Source organism: Diceros bicornis, chromosome 13, assembly GCF_020826845.1.
Source record: "Diceros bicornis minor isolate mBicDic1 chromosome 13, mDicBic1.mat.cur, whole genome shotgun sequence".
Classification (NCBI taxonomy): domain Eukaryota; kingdom Metazoa; phylum Chordata; class Mammalia; order Perissodactyla; family Rhinocerotidae; genus Diceros; species Diceros bicornis.
The window spans coordinates 47814943-47834429 of NC_080752.1; the positions used below are offsets into that span (position 1 = coordinate 47814943).

Consider the following 19487-nt stretch of genomic DNA (forward strand, 5'->3'; position numbering starts at 1 on the left):
TGAACCCAGGCCGCCAGCAGCGGAGTGCACGCACTTAACTGCTAAGCCACGGGGCCGGCCCTCCTGGTGAGTTAAATAAGATTCTACACCAGTGGAAGTTGTCTCACAAAGTAAAGTGTATTTGCAGCAAATAGGAGGCCATGAGGAATCATTTCCAAAGTCATGGTGTTCCCGAACAAAGGGAAGCAGGAACTTTTATTTCGGATGGGGAATGAATATTCAAAAGAGAGAGGCGGGGACACTGCAGATTATGGTAATGAGGCTTAATCTCCTCTTGCAGAGATCTTCCTATTAAAAATAAGGCAAGGTCATGGTCGTGGCTCTTGTAGGGAGGCTTGGTTAGTTTCAGGGTCATTGTTGGTTGTCTCTCCCTAACATAAAAAAACAACTTGGAAAACCAGTTAAATGCTTCCAAACCCACCCTTGAGTTCCTCGGGGCACTAGTCTGTGACAACATCATTAATAACTGGAAACTGCTTGTAAAAATTACGAGATCCTTAAAACCATCAGGGTTGGTTTATAGCTGGAATTGCTGTCCTACCTGGGAACAGTGGAGGCTGTTAAAAATGCAAGGTCTATGAGAACACGACATAAAGGATTCAGGAGACCTGGAGTGACATTCTACCCTCTCAGGGCCTGTTTTCCCACCTGTCAGACAGCATCTCAGGGGCTTCCAGCGGTTACCTTCCCTGTCTCTTTGGCTCTGTGACCACCTTTCCTGGAGGACCTGATGACTTTACGCTATTCGGAGCCTGTGTTTCTCCCACTGAGGATGAAGAGCCTAGACAGCAGCTGCGGATAAAGAAATTTAGCTCCCAGATACAGTGGCCAAACAGCCACATGGGCCCCACAACAAAGAAATGTGTTCTTTGTGGACTTGGACTCTCCAGGAGAAAGGATCATAGGACACTTTTGGAATAATTTATTATAATATTACTTAATTAGGTACAAATTATGTTTGGGGGCGGAGGTGAAAGGGCAAAGCCAAGGAACCGGATTCCACTTGGGTTCCTCCCTGTGACTCATGCCCAGAGGTAGCTCTCTTTGGCCTGGGGGCCAGTTCTGGCTCTCCAGCTGCGCACCTCCAAGACTGCCTGTAGATCCTGTGTCCTTAGGCAGTTTTGTTCCCTTTTTGTGCTTTAGTCTCACCAAAAAAGTGGGGGGGAGGGAATATGGGGGGCTAAAACACCTCTTCAGGAGGCACTTGCTGAATTCAGTAAGGTCAGAGGTGAAAGGTCTATAGGCAGCGGTGCCTCAGTCGCTGTTGTGAGCAAGAGAAAGGGGATCTTTCTCTTCCAGTGAGAAGTTGCCCAAGCCCGGACCTCCTCCGACTGCCACGGCTGGGCCCATGCAGGAGGGAGGTGAGGGCTGTTTTCATCCAATCGCTCCCTGCTCTCCGAAGTGCCACGGCGCTTCCACGAAGGACCCACTCTTTCCTCTCCCGCGCACTCCGTACCCTCGCGGGGTGGTGCCCTGGCAGGCGGGCAGGCGAGGCCGGGCCCTGGCTAGGCGCGCACCAGCGCGTACTCCTTGGGCGCCCAGAGCAGGCGCGGGCGGCGGATCTCGGCCCGCCGGCCGATGTCGGGACTCCAGCAGAACTCGGGCGACAGCACCTTGGCGGGCTTGTGCAGCCAGAAGAACTTGTTGAGGTGGCTCTCGTCGTGCCAGCGCGCCTCCAGGCCGCGCGCGCGGTCCTGCCGCAGGCCCTGCGCGCAGTGCGCCGTCAGCGCGCGCAGCGCCGCCACGCTGCCCCCGAACAGCGCCGCGTGGTAGTAGAAGTCGCCCTCGCCGGGGGCCAGCGCGGCGGCCGAGCGCGCGTCGCGCTCGAAGGGCAGCAGCCACCGCGGCCAGTGGTAGTGCCAGGCGTGCAGCTGCGCCACCGACTCGGCCAGCGCCTCGGGCCCGAAGGCGCCGCTGAAGTGCTGGTCCACGTCCATGCAGAAGACGAAGCGCGCCTCGCGGCCCAGCCGCCCGCCCAGCGCCTCGTGCAGCGTGCGCATGCGCCCCATCGACACGTCCTGCCAGCGCGGCTCGCGCGCCACGCGCTCCACGCGCAGCCGCCGCCCCGGGCCCAGCGGCACGCGGGGCACGGCGGCCGGGCGCTCGGTGAACACGTAGTACACCACGCGCTGGCCCACCATGAAGTGCCGCTCGGCCGTCTCCAGGAAGCGCTCCAGGTACTTCTCCAGGTACCTGCCGGGCGGGGCGCGGCCCGAGTCAGCCTGGGCCGCCCTCCCGCGTCCCGCTCCGCTTCCCTCCCCGACTGCGCTCCCTGGGCCTCCCCACACCGGTCCTTCTGGTCCTCCAACCTCAGTCCCTGGAACTCCAAAGCTCTCCAACGCCAGAATCCTTCCAGGCAGATTAAAGATGATTGCAAGTCGTTTGCCGCTCCTGCCCTGCGGGGCCCTGCGTTCCCTCCCTTGAATATGGACGCTCCCTGACTGCTTTGATCTAGAGCCCCAAGGAAGTGAGGCTGTGCTGGCGCTTTGGAGGAGAGGCAGCGTTAGCCTTTGTCTCGAGGGCTCTGAGCCTTCGCTTATGAATTCCCAGAGCTTTGATGCTGCGACGATGTGAGGAAGCCCAGGCTAGCCATGCAGAGTGGCCGTGTGGAGAAGGTGCCCCACCAGTCTTCACCAGTCGGCTGTCCCACTGGAGACCCAGACATCTGGGAGCAGTGAGGAGCCTTCCTGCAGAGCCCTGTCTGAATTCCTGACCCACAAAGTCATGAGCTGTAATAAATTGTTGTTTTAAGTCACTGAGTTTGTGGTAGTTCCTTACATAGATAACCAGAACGTTTGTAATATTAGAAACTTTGTATTAACAGACTTTGGGATCCTAGCTGAAATAATAATAATGCCTCATATCTTTGAACATTCATCATGTGGCAGTGTTCTAAGGCAATGTGCATTATCTCACTGCTCACCATTTCTTATCATCCGTTTTTCAGATGAGGAAACCGGGCCACAAAGAGCCTTGTAACTCGTGCAAGCATACACCATTGGTAATGGTAGAGCTGGGATTTGAACCCAGCTTGGCATCGGAGCCTCCTACCTTTACCTGCACTTGCTCTATTCCTGGTTGAATTGAGAAACTGGAACCAGAGACCTTGGTTCACCTCAGAAGCCTCAGCATCCTAGAGTGTTGGCCTCACAGAACCTGGGAATTTAGGACCTCAGGACCCTGGAATTTCTGAACCCGGAGACCCTAACCCCAAGGGCTGGTACAGGAACAGCCTGCTTGGCATCTGGAATGGAAATGGGGGCACCAAGGCCCTGGGAGAGGCCAATGCCCCAAGTGACCCAGCAGTTCTGCCCACCTGGCCCGTGGCTCAGCCCTTGGTCTTGTTTGCTCACTTGCCTCCCAGGGCCCTCCTGGCTTTTTCTCCCTTTTAGAGTGTGGGGGACAGAGTTGGAGGAGCAGTTGTCTGGGGTATCTGATGACAGAATTCCTTCCCCAGACTTTTGAATATCTCTTCTGGATGCAAAGCTCTCACTACCTTCCCAAAGCAGCCTGTTCTATTAACTTTTCCTTTAATTGCCCTGAACTCTACCTCTCTGTACCTTAGGGTTGTGGGATCTGAGTGCCACTCTCAGCCAGGAGACCCCTTTGCATCTGGAAAGTGGATACCCGGCTTGGACACCCCTGCCATCCTTAATGGGGGAGTCAGTGCCCCTGGGGTTTCTTCTCCACCTATCACTCCAGGTTCCTTCTCCATACCTGGGGGCCTGTCCATTGCCCAGGCCCCTCACTTCCTCGATTGGAAGTGATTCCAATTGGAAGTGATTCTTCGTGTAGTGAGTCTGTCCTCCACCATCCTCAGTCACCTGCCTCCGTGGCCGTTCCCTTGACTTGGTCATAATCAGTCTGTCCCACCTCCAGAATCGCAACCTCCCTGTCCTCTCTTTGTCCCCCATCCGTACAGCCCACTTTCTGTGTTGCCACCCTCAATAGTCCGACCTCACAGAGTCATCTAATCTGCTGACCCTACCACTTTCTCAGCATCCCCCTCCTGTCTTCACTTGTCTCTTGACCCAGCTCGGATTCACGCCCTTCCAGAAACCCTCAGCTCCCCAGCCCCTCTCCCTCCATTAGACTTGCTTGGCAGACCTCTTCCATTCCCCTTACTGTGTGCTTGCACCTGAGCCACTGACCTCCAGTGGGTACTACTGCAGCTAGGCTATTCCCTGTTTAACCAATTGCTCTCCCCTCCTCTCACCACTCTTACCTGAAACACTCCGTCGTTTTCTCACCACAAACCCAATGCCTCCAGATGGACTGGCCCCAGCCCCTGGACAGGTTCCTCCCAGGATGTGGTTCTGGGCCCCTGGCTGCCTGTGTTGAGTGGGCTTCACGGTGTTGGTGTCCAGGGAGGAGGGGAAGGGAAAGGATGGTCCTGCTCTCACCCTGGGAGTCTGGGACAAGGGGTGCTGTCTTTGCCTCCTGCTTCACCTTGAGATCCTATGGCATGGGGGAACAGGGTGCCCCCCCATCACATGCACACCCCTCCCACTCCCCACCTGGACAGCACTGCTCCCCTCCCCGGGCCTTACCTGCCTACAGCAAAGACAGTCAGCCCAATGGTGAGGTTCTGCTGTGCAGCCTTTTGCTGGGCGACATCTGGGTCGAAGGTGCCATCCCAAATGATGGGGGCCCCCCAGGAGGTACAGGTCAGGACTTCAGGCCGGGCCCTGGCCAGGGCAGGGATAGGGAGACAAGTCCATTCATCCATCTACTTGGTGCATGCTCACTGCCACCTCCCCAGTGCTGGGCCCTGGGGACCAACAGATGGGTCAGACGCAGTCCCTGCCCCTAGAAGTCCCTAGCCCAGATCCAGCACAGACAGGAGTGGGACATGTGTGACCCTATGGGGCCGCTGGGGTTGGTGGGCAAAGCACCTGCTCTGCCAGGGTGTGGGATGTGGGGGCGGCAGGGCCCCTGGGGCAGAGCTCGGTAGGGTATATGGGCATTCCCGGAGTGGGAGGGACAGTAGTTCCTTACCAGGGATGCAGGAGACCCGTGAAGTTGTCTCTCAGGGGCCTTCTGGCCAAAGGGCAGACACCCATGGGGATGAGGACTTCCAGATGCCTGTGGGGTGGGGGCAGCAGTGAGGGGCATACCAGCTGGCTCAGGAGCCTTCTGGCTTTGCTCCTTACAAGGAGGGAGAGTCCACAAGGCCAGGAGAGCCACCACCCTCCATCTCTCAAGGAGGCACTTAGAAAGATCCTCTTTAACCCTGACCCTGCCAGTCCCACCTCGAGTGCTGGGGGAAGGAGGTCGTACCTGACTAGAGGGAGCCCGTACAGGAGCAGCCCTAAGAGGCCAACTGCAAGTAGGATCAGCCGCAAGAAGATTCTCTTCCAGACCCTGGGAGGTGGGGGGGGGGGGGGTGTCAGCAACTCATTTATGTATATCTATACACGCATATATGAAAGATTATTTATGTATATTTTTTGAATATGAATGTATTCTAGTCACATGGTACAGACATTCAAAGGTACAAGAGTACATCAAGAATATATACAGCGGGGCCAGCCCCGTGACTTGGTGGTTAAGTGCGCGCACTCTGCTACTGGCAGCCCGGGTTCGGATCGCGGCCGCGCACTGACGCACCGCTTCTCCGGCCATGCTGAGGCCGCGTCCCACACACAGCAACTAGAAGGATGTGTAACTATGACATACAACTATCTACTGGGGCTTTGGGGAAAAAAAAAAAAAAACAGGAGGAGGATTGGCAATAGATGTTAGCTCAGAGCCGGTCTTCCTCAAGCAAAAAGAGGAGGATTAGCATGGATGTTAGCTCAGGGCTGATCTTCCTCACACACACACAAAAAGAATATATACAGCGAAGCATCTTTACTGTTCCAGCCCCCCAGTTTCTCTATGTCGAAGCAGCCAGTGTTACCAGTTTCTTGTGCGTCCTTCCAGAAATAGTCTAGCATGTACAGGCAAATATAAATACGGTAGCAAATTCTCTCTCTTTTCTTTCCTCTTTCTCCCCCTCCCCGAGATGGTAGTACAGTAGATATGCTGTTCTGCACCTTGCATTTCCCACTGACCATAATGTCTTCGAGGTTATTCCACTTCAGTACTTTAAGGGCTTCCTCAGTCTTTTTTCCAGCTGCCTGATAGGCCATTAATAGGAGATAGCATAATTTCCCTAACCAGGCCCCTTCTGATGAGCATTTAGATATATCATCCTTTCCTTTTCCCAGCAGTGCTTTGGGGCACAACCTTGGGCAGGTTTGGGGAATGGTAACATTAGGGGTTGGAGTGCTAAGCCTGGGTAGGGGGTGGGTCCGACCTTGAACAGGAGGAGAGACTGGGAGGGGATACAGGGAAGTTTATGGCTTGCTGATTGGGAGTTGAGAGCTGTCTGGCACTTAGAGATGAGTGCTGGGCTGCATGGAGGGCCAGCTGTGGTCAGGGACCACGTGTCTGTGGTGGCACCAGTCACTGGGATGGGTTCCTCCAGCAGAGCTCAGAGGCCCCATCCCTGGCTCAGAGGAGGCGGACTTTGGGATTTGTCCATGGTTGGTTGTTTTCCAGGAAGGGCTCCAAAAGTTGAATCTTTTTTTTTTTTTTTTTTTTGGTGAGGAAGATCAGCCCTGAGCTAACATCTGCCAATCCTCCTCTTTTTGCTGAGGAAGACTGGCCCTGGGCTAACATCCATGCCCATCTTCCTCCACTCTATATGGGACGCCGCCACAGCATGGCCTGACAAGCGGTGCTTTGGTGCGCGCCCGGGATCTGAACCTGCGAACCCCGGGCCGCCGCAGCGGAGCACGCGCACCCAACCGCTTGCGCCACTGGGCCGGCCCCCGCAAAAGTTGAATCTTAATAAGCTCCTCCTGAGGATCTCATCCAGCAACGCACCCCCCCCCCCCCGCCCCGGCTGTGTGCCCATGTCTCTAGAGAGGCTGGAACGATATGGTGAGGAGCATGCACACTGGGGCCAGACCCCTGCGCTTGAATCCCAGCTCCACCACTTACTAGCTTTCTGAGTTTGGGCAAGGTTCTGGACCTCTGCACTTCAGTCTCCTCATCTATAAGACGCGGATAATAGGAATACTCATGTCAGAGGGCGGTCGTGGATATTGAGTTAATATGCTAAGCGATTAGAACAAGGCCTCGAATTGACTAACAGCTCAGTTAACTTCAGCTATTGTTTATTATTATTAATATTCCTGAAGTGACCCTCATTGTGCCCTGGACAACCTCCCAGCTCCACTCCCTGCCCTACAAATCCTTCCAAAATCTGGCTCCCCCGGTCTCTGACTCCTTCAAGAAGCCTGCCTTATCAGCCCCTCCCGCCCCTGCCTTTTCTGCTGCCCCACGTCACCATTCCTCAGCAGGTGTATTTAGTAAGTAGCCCAGAGAGGCATTGTGCAGTTGGGTGTATGTATGTATCCTGTGCACCATCTCAGCGCATAGCACCTCCTCCTGTTCAGTTGGCCAAGCCAGAAACCTGGGTGCGCCCAACCCCTCCCTCTGCCTCACCCACCATCTCCTGTCAGTCCCCAGGTTGGTTGACTTAGCCTCCTTGATCTGCCCCTTCTCTGCCCCTCCCGTTCCCCGGGCCCCCACAGTGACCCTGCCTGCTAATTCCTCACCAGGACAATTGCAGCAGCCACCTCCCTGCTTCCAGCCACTCCCTACCCAGTCCCCAAAGTCATCTCATAAAACGCCAACCTGCCTTCCCAGTGTCTACGTCACACGAACAGGTAAATACTTGAAGAGGTGCATTTAATAGGCAAACATATGGAAAAATGTTCACCCTCACTAGTAATCAAAGACATACAAATTAGAACAAGGTGGTATGTTTTGCCTATAAAATGAGCACTTTTTAAAAGGAAAGAAACCAAAATAGCCACACTGCAAGAATACAGAGTTAGGCACTCTTACAGTATCTGGAGGGAGCGTAGACTGCTACCGCTGTTTTGGAAAGCTACTTAGCTGTGGGATTTGAAGCTTTCAGTATTCATCCCCTTTAATCCAATCACCCCAACTTCTGGGAATCCGTTCGAAGGAGATCATCTTTAGTATGGGAAAAGTTTATGCATCAAGATGTTCACTAGTTTCTGCTCATTCACGCATTCAACCTATATCTATTGGGCACAAGCTCAGAATCAATCACTGTGCTAGGTCAAGGATTCAGAGGTGAGCGAGATACAGATGTTCTCTTCAGGAAGTGGAGTCAGGAAGACGTGGGTGGGTGGGAGGAGAGGGAATGGATCAGATGACAGATCACAAACGGGTGAATGGAACACAGCACAGTGAAGACTGTGATTAATATAAATACAAGAGCTATGAGGGCAAATTGGAGAGTGGGGCCTGAGCCTTGACAGATGGGGGAAGTCAGGGAAGCTTCCTAGATGAGGTGACTTGAAGCTTGGACCTGCAAGTTTAGAAGTTATCCAGGCAAAAAAAGCAGTGGAGGAAGAAGAGAGGTCCGTGAAAAGGCAACAGTGTGCAAAAGTGAGGAGGTGAGAGGAAGCATGGAGCGTGCACAGCACTGCCAGTCATTCAGCAGGGGTGGGGTACAGATGGAGAATGGTGAGAGTTGAGGTTGGAGGTAAGCCAGGACTGTGTCTCCCAGGGCCCCCATTCCAGGTTAAGGGGTTTGGACTTCATCTTGAGGGCCATAAGTCTCCCTAAAGGGTATTTCCTCCAAGGAGTGATGCAGTCAGACTTTTATTTGAAAAACAGTATTCCCACTGAACTGTTGAGCCTGGACATGGGCGAGCGAGCACGGCTGGAAGCAGGAAAACAGATTTGAGTCCAGTGCCAGCCTGTGGGAGCTAACTGGGACGTGAACCAGGGTGTTGGCAGTGGTGTGGGGAGGAGCAGGTGCTGAGCAGGAGGTGGGATGGGCAGGACTTGGTCACTGATTAGAGGGACAGGGCTAGGGGACCCGGAAAGGAGATAATGCCTGATTGTCTGGTTGGGGGCAGGGAGCTGGAGCGCAGCAGGCAGCCAGGCTCAGGAGAGAGTTCCGGGGTTCCCCAGGAGGGCAGGGATGTCATGGGAGAGAGGGAGCAAGCAGAGGGAGAAGAGCCAGGCCCAGGCACCAAGGGCACAGGTGGGAACAGCAGGGGACTGAGTGGGTGGAGTCAGTGGAGGTGCACTGGTGGAGGCGCCTCTTTCCAGAAGTTTGGCTATAAGGAGGAAAGAGATGGGATGGCAACTGGAGGGGGCTGGGGGGTTGGGATTGATGGAGGTGGGTGTTTCTTTTCTGAAGATTGTCCCTGAGCTAACGTCTGTGCCAGTCTTCCTCTATTTTGTATGTGGGACGCCACCACAGCATGGCTTGACAAGCACTGTGTAGGTCCACGCCAGGGATCCAAACCCGAGAACCCAGGGCCACCAAAGTGGAGCATGCAAACTTAACCACTACACTGCTGGGCCAGCCACAGCGGGTGTTTCCTTTACACAAGGGAAACTTGAGCTTGCTTACATCCTGACTGGAAAGCATCCATGAAGAAGACAGTATGTAGACCACTCAGATATAAGTAAAAAAGGCCCTAGTGTCCAGCCAAAGGGACTGACTAAATCAACTTTTTATGAAAACCCTGCAATCATATGAAAAAATGCTGACACAGGAACCTTAAATGAAAAAAGCAGGATCTAAAATTGATGAGCACTATAATTACTATTTAGCGAGAATAAAAACAGGCATCAGAAAATAAGGTTAAAAGGAAGAACTTAAGCGTCTGTGCAATAGTTATAGGAGGGTTTTTTTCCCTTTATCACCGCCCCCCATTGTCTGTAATGTGCTTATATTGGTTTGTTAATGAAGGAAAAATACAGAGTTAGCAATTTAGAAAAAACAAGTTGTTTTAAGCCTTCCTAGTGACAGCAAGATAAAGTTCACATCTCCCTTTTTTTTTTCTTTTTGTGAAGAAGATCAACCCTGAGCTAACATCTCATGCCAGTCCTCCTCTTTTTGCTGAGGAATATTGGCCCTGGGCTAAAATCTGTGCCCATCTTCCTCCACTTTATATGGGACGCCGCCACAGCATAGCCTGACAAGCAGTGCATCGGTGTGCGCCCTGGATCCAAACCCAGGCCGCCAGCAGCAGGCTGCACGCATTTAACCGCTGCGCCACAGGGCCGGCCTCTAAAGCCTACCTCTCTTAGCCCTGCCTAAGAAGCCTGCAAAATCTGGCTCCTTGACTGTCACATTTAAGTGCTCACATCTCACCCGGCTTTCCCACCTCTAAAAATGAAGACTCCCCAGTGGGCAGGCCAAGGATGTTCATTGTTTGAAAAGCAAATGGGTATAAACAACCCCAGTGTTCACCAGTGGGGAGTTGAATGAATGAATTATGCGTACCTATGGAAAGCAACATGGCCCTTAAAAAGGATGGGGTAGATTTATATGTAGTCTCTGGAAAAGAGGTCCTAATGAATTGAGTGGAAAAGGAAAGAGCAGAACTATGTGTAGAGGCTGATCTCCCTTCTGTGAGGGGAGCGCCCCTGCACCTGTGTACCACGCATTTACAGTGTATATCTTTGTTCTTTTATAAACAGGTAGGAAAAGATCTAGAACAGCATTGTCCAACAGAAATATAATGTGAGCCACATATGTAAGTTAAAATTTTCTAGTGGCCCACATTAAAAAAGTGAAAAGATACAGCTGAAATTAATTTTCATAATATTTAATTTAACCCAATATATCCAAAATATCATTTCAACATGTAATCATTATTAAGATATTTTACATTCTTGTTTTATACTGTCTAAATACTAAGTCCAATGTTTACTTTCCACTTACAGCACATTACATTTGGAATTAGCCACATTTCAAGAGCTTGGTAGCCACATGGGGCTTGTGGCTGCCATATTAGACACTGTGGATACAGCAGGAGACACACCAGTTAGTGGTGGGCTGAGACTGGAGGGAGGAGAGGACTCCAACTTTTTTTTTTTTTTTTGTGAGGAAGATCAGCCCTGAGCTAACATCTGCCAATCCTCCTCTTTTTTTGCTGAGGAAGACTGGCCCTGGGCTAACATCCATGCCCATCTTCCTCCACTTTATATGGGACGCCGCCACAGCATGGCTTGAGAAGTGGTCTTGTGCCACCAGGCTGGCCCCTAGGACTCCAGCTTTTTACTTGATATACTTCTATAATGTTTGACCAAACAATGAGCATTACCTTTGTTATCTAACAGAAGAAAATGATGTCTGTTTCTTCATGCTCATCTTTTGCCCACCTTCCCCTTATGTTCTAGTCACCCTCTGGGGTGTTTTCCAACACCAACAGCCAATTCAATTCTCCAACATCAAGTGGGTGTTCAATAATTCAATTCAATTCTGACACTGTCTACCTGGAGTTAAGATCCGATCCCACAAGTTAAAGGGTTCAGTCCCGTAAACAAGCACACTTTAGATGCTAGTTGCAAATCTCGGGCCACCCATACTTCTGACTGATTGGCTATAAATCAGAAGTTCCCACAACCCCCTCCTCTGGTTCAATAATTTGCTAGAAAGGCTCACAGAGCTCAGCAAGTCACTTTACTTACATTTACTGGTTTATTATAAAGGATCCAAGTGAACATACAGATGAAGAGGTACACGGAGTGAGGTCTAGAAGGGTCCTGAGCTCAGGAACTTCTATCCCGATGAAGCTGGGGTGTGCCACCCTCCCAGCATATGGATGTATTCACCAGCCTGGAAACTCTCTGAACATTGTTGTTCAAGAATTTTTATAACCCAATATTCAGCCCCGCCTTGCCTCTCTGGAGGTCAGATGTTGGGAGTGGGGCCGAAGGTTCCCAGCCTCTAATCACTTTCCGGTGATTAATCCCATCCTGAGGCTACCTAGGGACCTCACCCTAAGTCACCTCATTAGCATAAACTCAGCTGTGATAGGGGCTTATTAGGAATACCAAAAGACACTCCTACGGGGAAATTCCTAGGGTTTTAGGAGCTCTGCACTAGGGACTTGGGGAAAGACCAAATGTTTTTCTTACACCCCATTCTCTGTCAGACTTTCCTCCTGGAAGTGGGGTGGGGGCCGAGCCATTGCCTGGAGCTTCTGGTGGGACTGATCTGGGCATCATGGCTACAGTGACAGAGGAACCCTGGGGGCATTGTGCCACCTGTTCTCTCCACTTGGATGTCTCATGAACATCTCAAACTTATATGGCCAAAAAGGAACTCTTGATTTTCCTCAGAAACCTGCTCCCCACTCGGGTCTCCTCCATCTTGGTAAATGACATCGCAATGGTCTAGCCCATTTCTCAAACTGAAGACCTCGGAGTCCTCCCTGGTTCTCCCTTTTCTCATTCCCCACATGCAGTCCCCCAGCAAACCCTGTGGACTCTCCCACAAACACGCACCAGTCCAGCCACCTGCCTTCACGTCTTATTCCGCTCTGGGCCATTCTCTCCCTCTCCTGGATAACTTTCACAGTCCCCTATCCAACCTCCCTGCTTCTACTCCTGCCCCCAACATCCGTTCTCCAGAATGATCTTTCAAAAACATCGATTGGAACATGTCTCTCCCCTCTTCTAGACCTTCCAATGACATCTTACTGCTCTTAGGATAGAATCCACACCCTGGACTCTGGTCTGCAAAGCTCTGTGCCTTCCGACTGTCTCTTCCCTTTCTCTCTTGCACTCGCCTACTGGGCCCCATTCCCCCAGGCTTGTTGGTCACCTTTGCATGGCTTGTCCTTCTTGTCATTTGGATCTCAGTTACAATTCTCTGTGCATCCTCTTTCACCCCTGGCTTCCCTCTACCAGTGACTCCAAAGTCTTTGTCTCCAGCCCAGCCCCTCACTGAGCACTGGACTCAGGTGTCATGTGTCTCTGGACAGCTGTGTCCACCTGGGTGTCCCACAGACACCTCAAACTCGGTACTTCTCAAGCTGCATTTTATAATTCCCCTGATCTCTTCTTCCTTCTGTGTTCTCCGTGGTGGGTCCCCATTACCCACGTGGGACCCCTTCTCCCTCCCCATGTGGCATGGCCGTTCAGTCACCAAGTCCTATTGCCTCTGCCTCCCCCATTAAGCCCGAAGCTGCCTCCTCTCCGTCGGCACTGAGCTCTTCACACCTCATTGTTTCTCATCTGGATTCCCATAACTGTCTCCTAACTTGCCGCCCAGTCTTATCCCACGATGTTTCCTAAACTTGCTCACGACTTGGTGTCCTCCCCACCTCTGCTATGTCTTTGCCCACATTGCTCTTTTCCTATCAACCACTACCAAGCTCCGAATCATTCTCTCTCTCTCTTTTTTTTTTTTTTGTGAGGGAGATCAGCCCTGAGCTAATGTCCATGCTAATCCTCCTCTTTTTGGTGAGGAAGACTGGCTCTGAGCTAACATCTATTGCCGATCCTCCTCTTTTTTCCCCCAAAGCCCCAGTAGATAGTTGTATGTCATAGTTGCACCTCCTTCTAGTTGCTGTATGTGGGACGCCGCCTCAGCATGGCCGGACAAGCGGTGCGTCAGTGCGCGCCTGGGATCCAAACCCGGGCCGCCAGTAGTGGAGCGCGTGCACTTAACCGCCACGGGGCTGGTCCACCCGAATCATTCTCAATACCCAGCTTCCTCCTTTGTGAAGCATTCCTTGACCTCCCTCTCTGACACGGCACCCCTATCTGCTCCTCCGGACCTGTGCAAACCTCCACTCTAGCACTTGCCAAACTATGCTCTGCAGCTGTAGGTGTGAGCTTCGTGTTTTATTAGACTTTGTATTCTCAGTGCCAAATGTGAGAGCCCTGCCTCATAGTTGGTGGTATTAATAATTATTTGTTCAATAAACAAATGAAGTATTGAATGGGTTGCTTGTCTTTGTTCTCTTTCCCAAACTGTTACTCCTTTGCTTAAAACTCCACTTTCTTTAGAGTTAAGGCTGCTCTCTTTATGAATAATCCCAGACATTTCCTGAGGCAGACACTCTGTTGAGTGTTTTATGTCCCTGTCTCATTTGAAGTCTGACCACAATCCCCTGAAGGAGATGCTATGATTATCTCCACCTTATAAATGAAGAAACTGAGGTTCAGAAAGGTTAAGTCACTTGCTCAGGGTCACACAGCTGGTAAGTGGTGGAGCTGAGGCTTGAACTTAGGTCTGTCTGTCTCCGAAGCCAGAGCCTGGCATTTGGGGTTGGTTATGAGCTGGCCCAGGGCAACCCTGAGGCTCGTCTCCCAAGGGTCCCTGGCCCTGTTGCTATTCCCCATGGGCGTGGCTCCTCCCACGGCACCTCACGGTCCCCGCCAGTCAGTGCCTCCTGCAAGAAGATTTTCTCTCTCCTCACTCTCCAGGTCCACGCGGTGCTCCGGGATGGCTAGCTGCAGCTTGGCCTCTCGGCTCCCGGAAGCAAGACTGCCCCGGGAGGTACACTACGGGAGGTACCATCTGTGCTGCAGGCGCAGGAAAAGCTGGACGGGACCTCTGCCTGCCCTGGGCTGCTGTCCCGACCCTCTTAGTCAGCCCCCTACCAACTAGGGTAGGGCAAGCCGGTGCTTATCTTGGGCACCGGGCCTCAGCTGGGCCAGCCAGGCAGAGCTGGCCCCAAGTGGCCCTGATGAGCTCAAACTGTCAGGTCTGGGAGGGTGCTGAGACCCAGGCCTGTGGTAGTCACCCGCCAGCTCCTGCTACCCTGTCCCCTGCCCCAGCCTGGGAACCTTTAGTCCACAGAGGCCCCTGCCTGACCTATTCGTCCACATTCCTTGCTCATATTTTCCAAAAGACCCCTTCTACCCCACCTCCATCTGCGGAAGGTGGTCCATCAAGCCCACCCCATGCCTCGCTCCCTCTACCCTTCTTGCTTTTAGGAAGGAGTTAAAGATCAGTCATTAGTTCTTAAGTGGGAACAAGTTTGCAACCCTTGACAGTCACTCTGGGAAGAGAGCTCTGTTACAGTGGGGGATGTGCCCCCTGGGTCTTAGTTCTCTGGTGCACCAGCGGGGCTCGGAGTTAAGGGAAGCAAGAGGAGGTACCCAGTTTGTCACTGGCTACAAGATCTCCCAGAATGCAGTCTTCTCTCACCCCACCGTCCGTCCGTCCCCATAGACCTTCTACTCCTTGGGCGATGTCCCCTCATGGAGTCACCTTCTCCCAGACCCTATATGGCTCAGCTGGTACTCAGCAGGCTAGTCTTGGTGCCTCCTCCTCGACTGTTCTGGCCACCAGGCTGGACTCCTCTCAAGTCAGCTGTCCCATCCCATTTCCCCCCACACCCAGGCAGTGCCCACTCACCTGAGTCCCTCCTTGAGAACCATGTCGAGAAGCTGGTGGGACAGCCTGCCAAGAACCTTCTCAGCTCAGAGCCAGGGAAGAAATGACTGGTTCCTGGTGACTGGGACAAAGCAGCTCCAGGCCATCTGTCAGAAACCACACCCACAGGAGCAAGCAGGGATGAACTGCCCGGAGAGGGCCTTGCTTGGGGGCGGCGCCTGCTGGAGAGAGCTGGCCCCAGGATGGGGTGGTGGCTGGGAACCCCTGGGGGCCAATCACCTAGAAGAGAGTGGCTCTGAGGAAGGCCAGCTCTGGTTGGCCAGAGGCTCTGAGCTCTTTTGTACTGACTCCTCTTACCTCCCCAGGGCTCCTTGTACCCCTCCTCAGTGTCTTCTGGTCCTGGGAAAGGTCTGAGGGTCAGGCCATGGTGTTGCTTCACCCAGATCTCAAGGGCTTTGGTCGCCTGATTGTGACCTTGGACAATTCCCTTCAAGAAGCCATTTTCCTCAGTAAAATGAGGTACATACACCGGTCACCCAGGCCGGTGCAAGAGCCACACACGATAGTGGATATGGAACAGCTCTGAAAAGTTTACGCTTTTATACTGGGCAGAGTTTTTAAAAGTGCAGGTTGTGGTTCATCAGAGGGCTGTGAAATCAGTTTCGCGGATCGTGACCAAGATTTAAAAAGTATGAACAGGAAGAGAATTGAAAAGAAAATATCAGAATATATTGGACATAAGGGTAGGTATTGTTTCGTGAAATTTTTGTTTCAGGTATATATATATTTAGGTATATATATGAGGGTGAGAAACATTATTTTAAAACGGTGGGTTATGATCAAAAAAGGTTTGTAAAATTCTGTGTAAAGCGTAAACAGGTGCAAATACATATTTAAGGAAGCACCGTCCAAACTTACAGTAGGTTGGGATCTTTCACCCAAAGAAGTAGCGCCAATATTTGCCCCAGTCAGTCCCCTCAAATCCACCATATCTTCTTTTAGAAGTACTGTCCTGCGTCACTTCACGAGGGGGATACATTCTGAGAAATGCATTGTTGGGTGATTGCGTCCTCGCGTGAACATGAGTGTACTTACACAAACCTAGATGGTACAGCCTACTTACTACACACCTAGGCTCCATGGTACCAGTCTCCTGGGACCCCTGTCGCATATGCTGTCATTGACTCAAACGTTGTTTATGCAGCGGGTGACTGTAGTTTGGGTTCCCTCCTTCTCCATGACACACACAAAAAAACAAACTCAGGTAGGGCCTGGTTTTTATTGTCTTCCAGAAAAGGAAAATCAAGGTTTGGAGTCAAGAGATGTGCCCAGAGCTGCACAGGCCACAGGGAGCCTGCCCACATGGCCTGGGGTGGGGAGGGACAGTGCACAGACGGGGGTCTCCACTGGGCACCCTACCCCAGGTTCTTTATGCCGGACTCCCCCCCCCCCCCCAGCGGGTCAGCTCAGCTCAGGGTCCCACGATGGCCCCCCGCCCTGATAGCCATTCCCTATCTCCTAACAAAAGATTCCAGACCGGCTCCACCCTCTGGGTAATCAACTAATGGGTTTGTTTCTCCTCCTCCTCCAGGTAGTAGTTACATTTTAACAGGCTCTCCAGAGAGGAGTTATCATGATATGGGTATTGGCTCTTAAAAGTTACTGTGCTTAATCTTCCGGGGCCCCACCTTGGAGACCCTGATTCAATAGGTGGGGGCCTGGGCCTCAAACCCACATTCTAAAGGGTTGGAACACTGCCTTAAGTAAAATCTGAGAAGGGAAGGAGCGGGAGGCCTAGCAGCACCCCCTTCCCTTCCCCGCGGACAGACCCAGGATTTTGAGCTCCACGCAAGCAAGACGTGGGTTGTCGGGTCCACGATGAAGGCCTCGTTTCTACACAAGGCCTGGTTCACACGGTCGGCACAGCCGCTGCTGGCCACATGCGCCTCGTCAGCCCCACCAGCTCACGTCCCACTGATCCGCACGTCACCTTCCTGCTAATGCCTGTGCGTGAGCTGCCTGGGTCTGGAACGCCCTTTCTCCTTTATTTGAGAATAAATAAATGCCTGTCACCTCCCTGAGGACAGTGACTCTAATATAATTTGCTGTTCCAGCGTCCAAAAAATGCTCAGAAAAGTGCTGTATGAACCACAGCCATCCCAAGGGCTATTCTGGACACCGAGCAGCAACAGCTGACAGTGCCTGCCGGCCAGTGGAGGATCTGTGCTCCGCCCCAGGGGTCCAGCTATCCCTGGCCCAGCAGTGTCATGTCACTCCAGCAGGAACGGCGGGTGGGGAGCTCAGGGCTTAAGGGCTCTGCCTGGGAGACAGCATCCGCTTTTCTCGTGTGAACTGGGACTAAGGATGCCCTCACATGACCCGGCCCTGGCGAAGCACGGATGGTATGCTGTCCAGTTAAGGTGGCTGTCCCTCCCCCAATCCAAGGACCCACCCCTCCCCTTGTGGGTGAAAAGTAGCCATTCAGGACGGGAGACAGGCACCCCCAGGGAAGAAACGCACAGGAGAAACCGATTTTACAGGTTTATTTTTAAAAAACAAAAACAAAAGGTTATAAAAGTCCTTCATTTCCAACCCTGCCTGGGGGTGTGAGTGGGGAATAGAACAAGCGAGAAAGGTGCCCACCCTCTTCCTGGGGAAAGTGCCACTTATCCCCCAGGAGCCTGCAAAGGACAGAGCAAGTCGGGGCAGGCCCTCGCCCTTCCTGCCCTGCCTCCTCCGCAGGTAGCTCAAATGGCTGCTAGCAAGTTTGAGAGGCAAAGAAGTGTAGGAACAGGAGGCCAAAGGCTGCCTTCTTCACATCAACGGTCACTCCAGCTCTCCTCTGCCCTGAGCGGTTCTCTGGGCCTCCACCACTAGGGCTCCCGGCGCGGGCGGGCAGGCAGGCAGGCCAGGCGGCTTGGCCTGGCCCAGCCCACTGGCAGCTTCCTTAATGCTGTCTGTGACACAGCAGGGCAGTCAGGGGGACTTCACAGTGTGGGAAGGGGCTTCGGAGACATCTTGACAAGTCTGGGAAGGAAACTCTCCTCTTCATCGCTTTCTGATCCTGCCTCTCTGCACAGAGGCGTCCTTCTTTCTATTCCCATGCCGAGGCTGAGTGGAGTCCAGGACAAAGCACTAAGTGGCTGTTCGCTACAAAACACCTGGAGAAGCCAGAGGGGCCGCTGGCCTTTCTGTCATCCAGGCTCCCACACAGTCACACAGTCACACACACAGCGTTAAGGCGTCTGTGCCAGCAGGCGTGGCCCAACTGGGCCCAGCTTCTCTCTCCCCACCTGCAGAGAGGGAAGGGGGAGAACCCCTGGCCGCTTCAGAACAGGCTGAAGGGGGAGAAGCTGGCAACGGAAGCGTCAGCCAGGCCTGGAGGGAGAAGTGGGAGGAAGGCAGGCAAGGGCTTTCAAGGCCTCTGTCCAGGCCTGACGGCTGCCCTTGGAAGTAACCCAACTCAGGTTGGGGAGCCCTGACCATATGCCCCCTGGAAAATGGGGGACAGAAGGAGGGGAAGAGAGCGGGCTAGAGTATTGGGACTTTGGAGGAAGCCAGTGCTATCAATATTTACAAGCATAAAGCCCCATCTTCTGCGCCACCTACCTCTCTGCCCCTCCCACAGAAAGAAAGGCCCCTGAGAGCCATGGAGGAGGTGCCGAGACCTCCTCACCAGCCACGCCCCATAGGGAGAGCCCTTCCCTCCGACTGGCCCCATTTCTGGGCCCTCAGGAATGTCTGTCTGGCTCTGCTCAGCGGGAGGAGGAGCCCTGGGCCGGAATCCCGGCTGCCCGGCGGCCCTAGGAGTCCTTGAGCATGCTGATGCGGGCATAGATCTTCAGGGCCGGCCCCAGCTTGATGTTCATGGCGCTCATCAGGTGGTCCTCCTTGAGCAGCAGCAGAGCTTGCCCGTCGATTTCCTGGGCACGGAATTCCTCTGCTATCTCCTGGCAGCCTGAGGGGGACACCACCAAAGACGATATCAATCAGAGCGACCAGTGTTCCCTCCCAGCAGCCACTGCACTTCAGACCCATCCTCTCACTCCAGCCTCAGAACCACACCTTGAGGAAGGTGCTGCTGTTCTTTGTAGCTTGAAAGAGGCTAAGTGCCTCACCCAAAACAGCCCCAGTGAGGCACTCCTCCACATTCATGCGTGTCCTCGTCCTGACCCCTCCCCTCCATGAACTGCACTGACCTGGGGGATCAATAAGGTGTGGTGGAAATGGGAGCATGGGGTTCCTGAGGCTAGACCAGAAAGGGCACAGCAGCTTCACTCTGCTCTTGTGGATAATCTAT

The 19487-nt window shown here is 53.1% G+C and overlaps 2 protein-coding genes across 4 annotated transcripts in view; both read right to left on the reverse strand.

The window, feature by feature from the left end:
* Window positions 1–56: 56 nt before the first annotated feature.
* A3GALT2 (alpha 1,3-galactosyltransferase 2) lies at window positions 57–15430 on the reverse strand. 2 transcript variants are annotated; one of them, XM_058553603.1, is made up of 5 exons: window positions 15209–15429; window positions 5281–5364; window positions 4999–5085; window positions 4551–4688; window positions 57–2193 (listed from the first exon to the last, which is right to left on the reverse strand). In XM_058553603.1, exons 1-5 carry the CDS (start codon window positions 15229–15231, stop codon window positions 1506–1508), a joined length of 1020 nt encoding a protein of 339 aa, XP_058409586.1. In that variant the 5' UTR covers window positions 15232–15429; the 3' UTR covers window positions 57–1505. The 2 variants fall into 2 exon arrangements, with proteins under 2 accessions (XP_058409586.1, XP_058409587.1); XM_058553604.1 differs by lacking the exon at window positions 5281–5364 and having other exon boundaries at window positions 15209–15430.
* A 2285-nt stretch (window positions 15431–17715) lies between these two features.
* Window positions 17716–19487, reverse strand: part of PHC2 (polyhomeotic homolog 2) — a 49896-nt gene continuing 48124 nt past the window's right edge. For both annotated transcript variants that reach the window (XM_058553606.1, XM_058553605.1), the window contains one exon: window positions 17716–19145. In XM_058553606.1, the coding sequence (XP_058409589.1) occupies window positions 18991–19145 (155 nt within the window). In that variant the 3' untranslated portion in view covers window positions 17716–18990. The remainder of the gene's footprint in view (window positions 19146–19487) is intronic.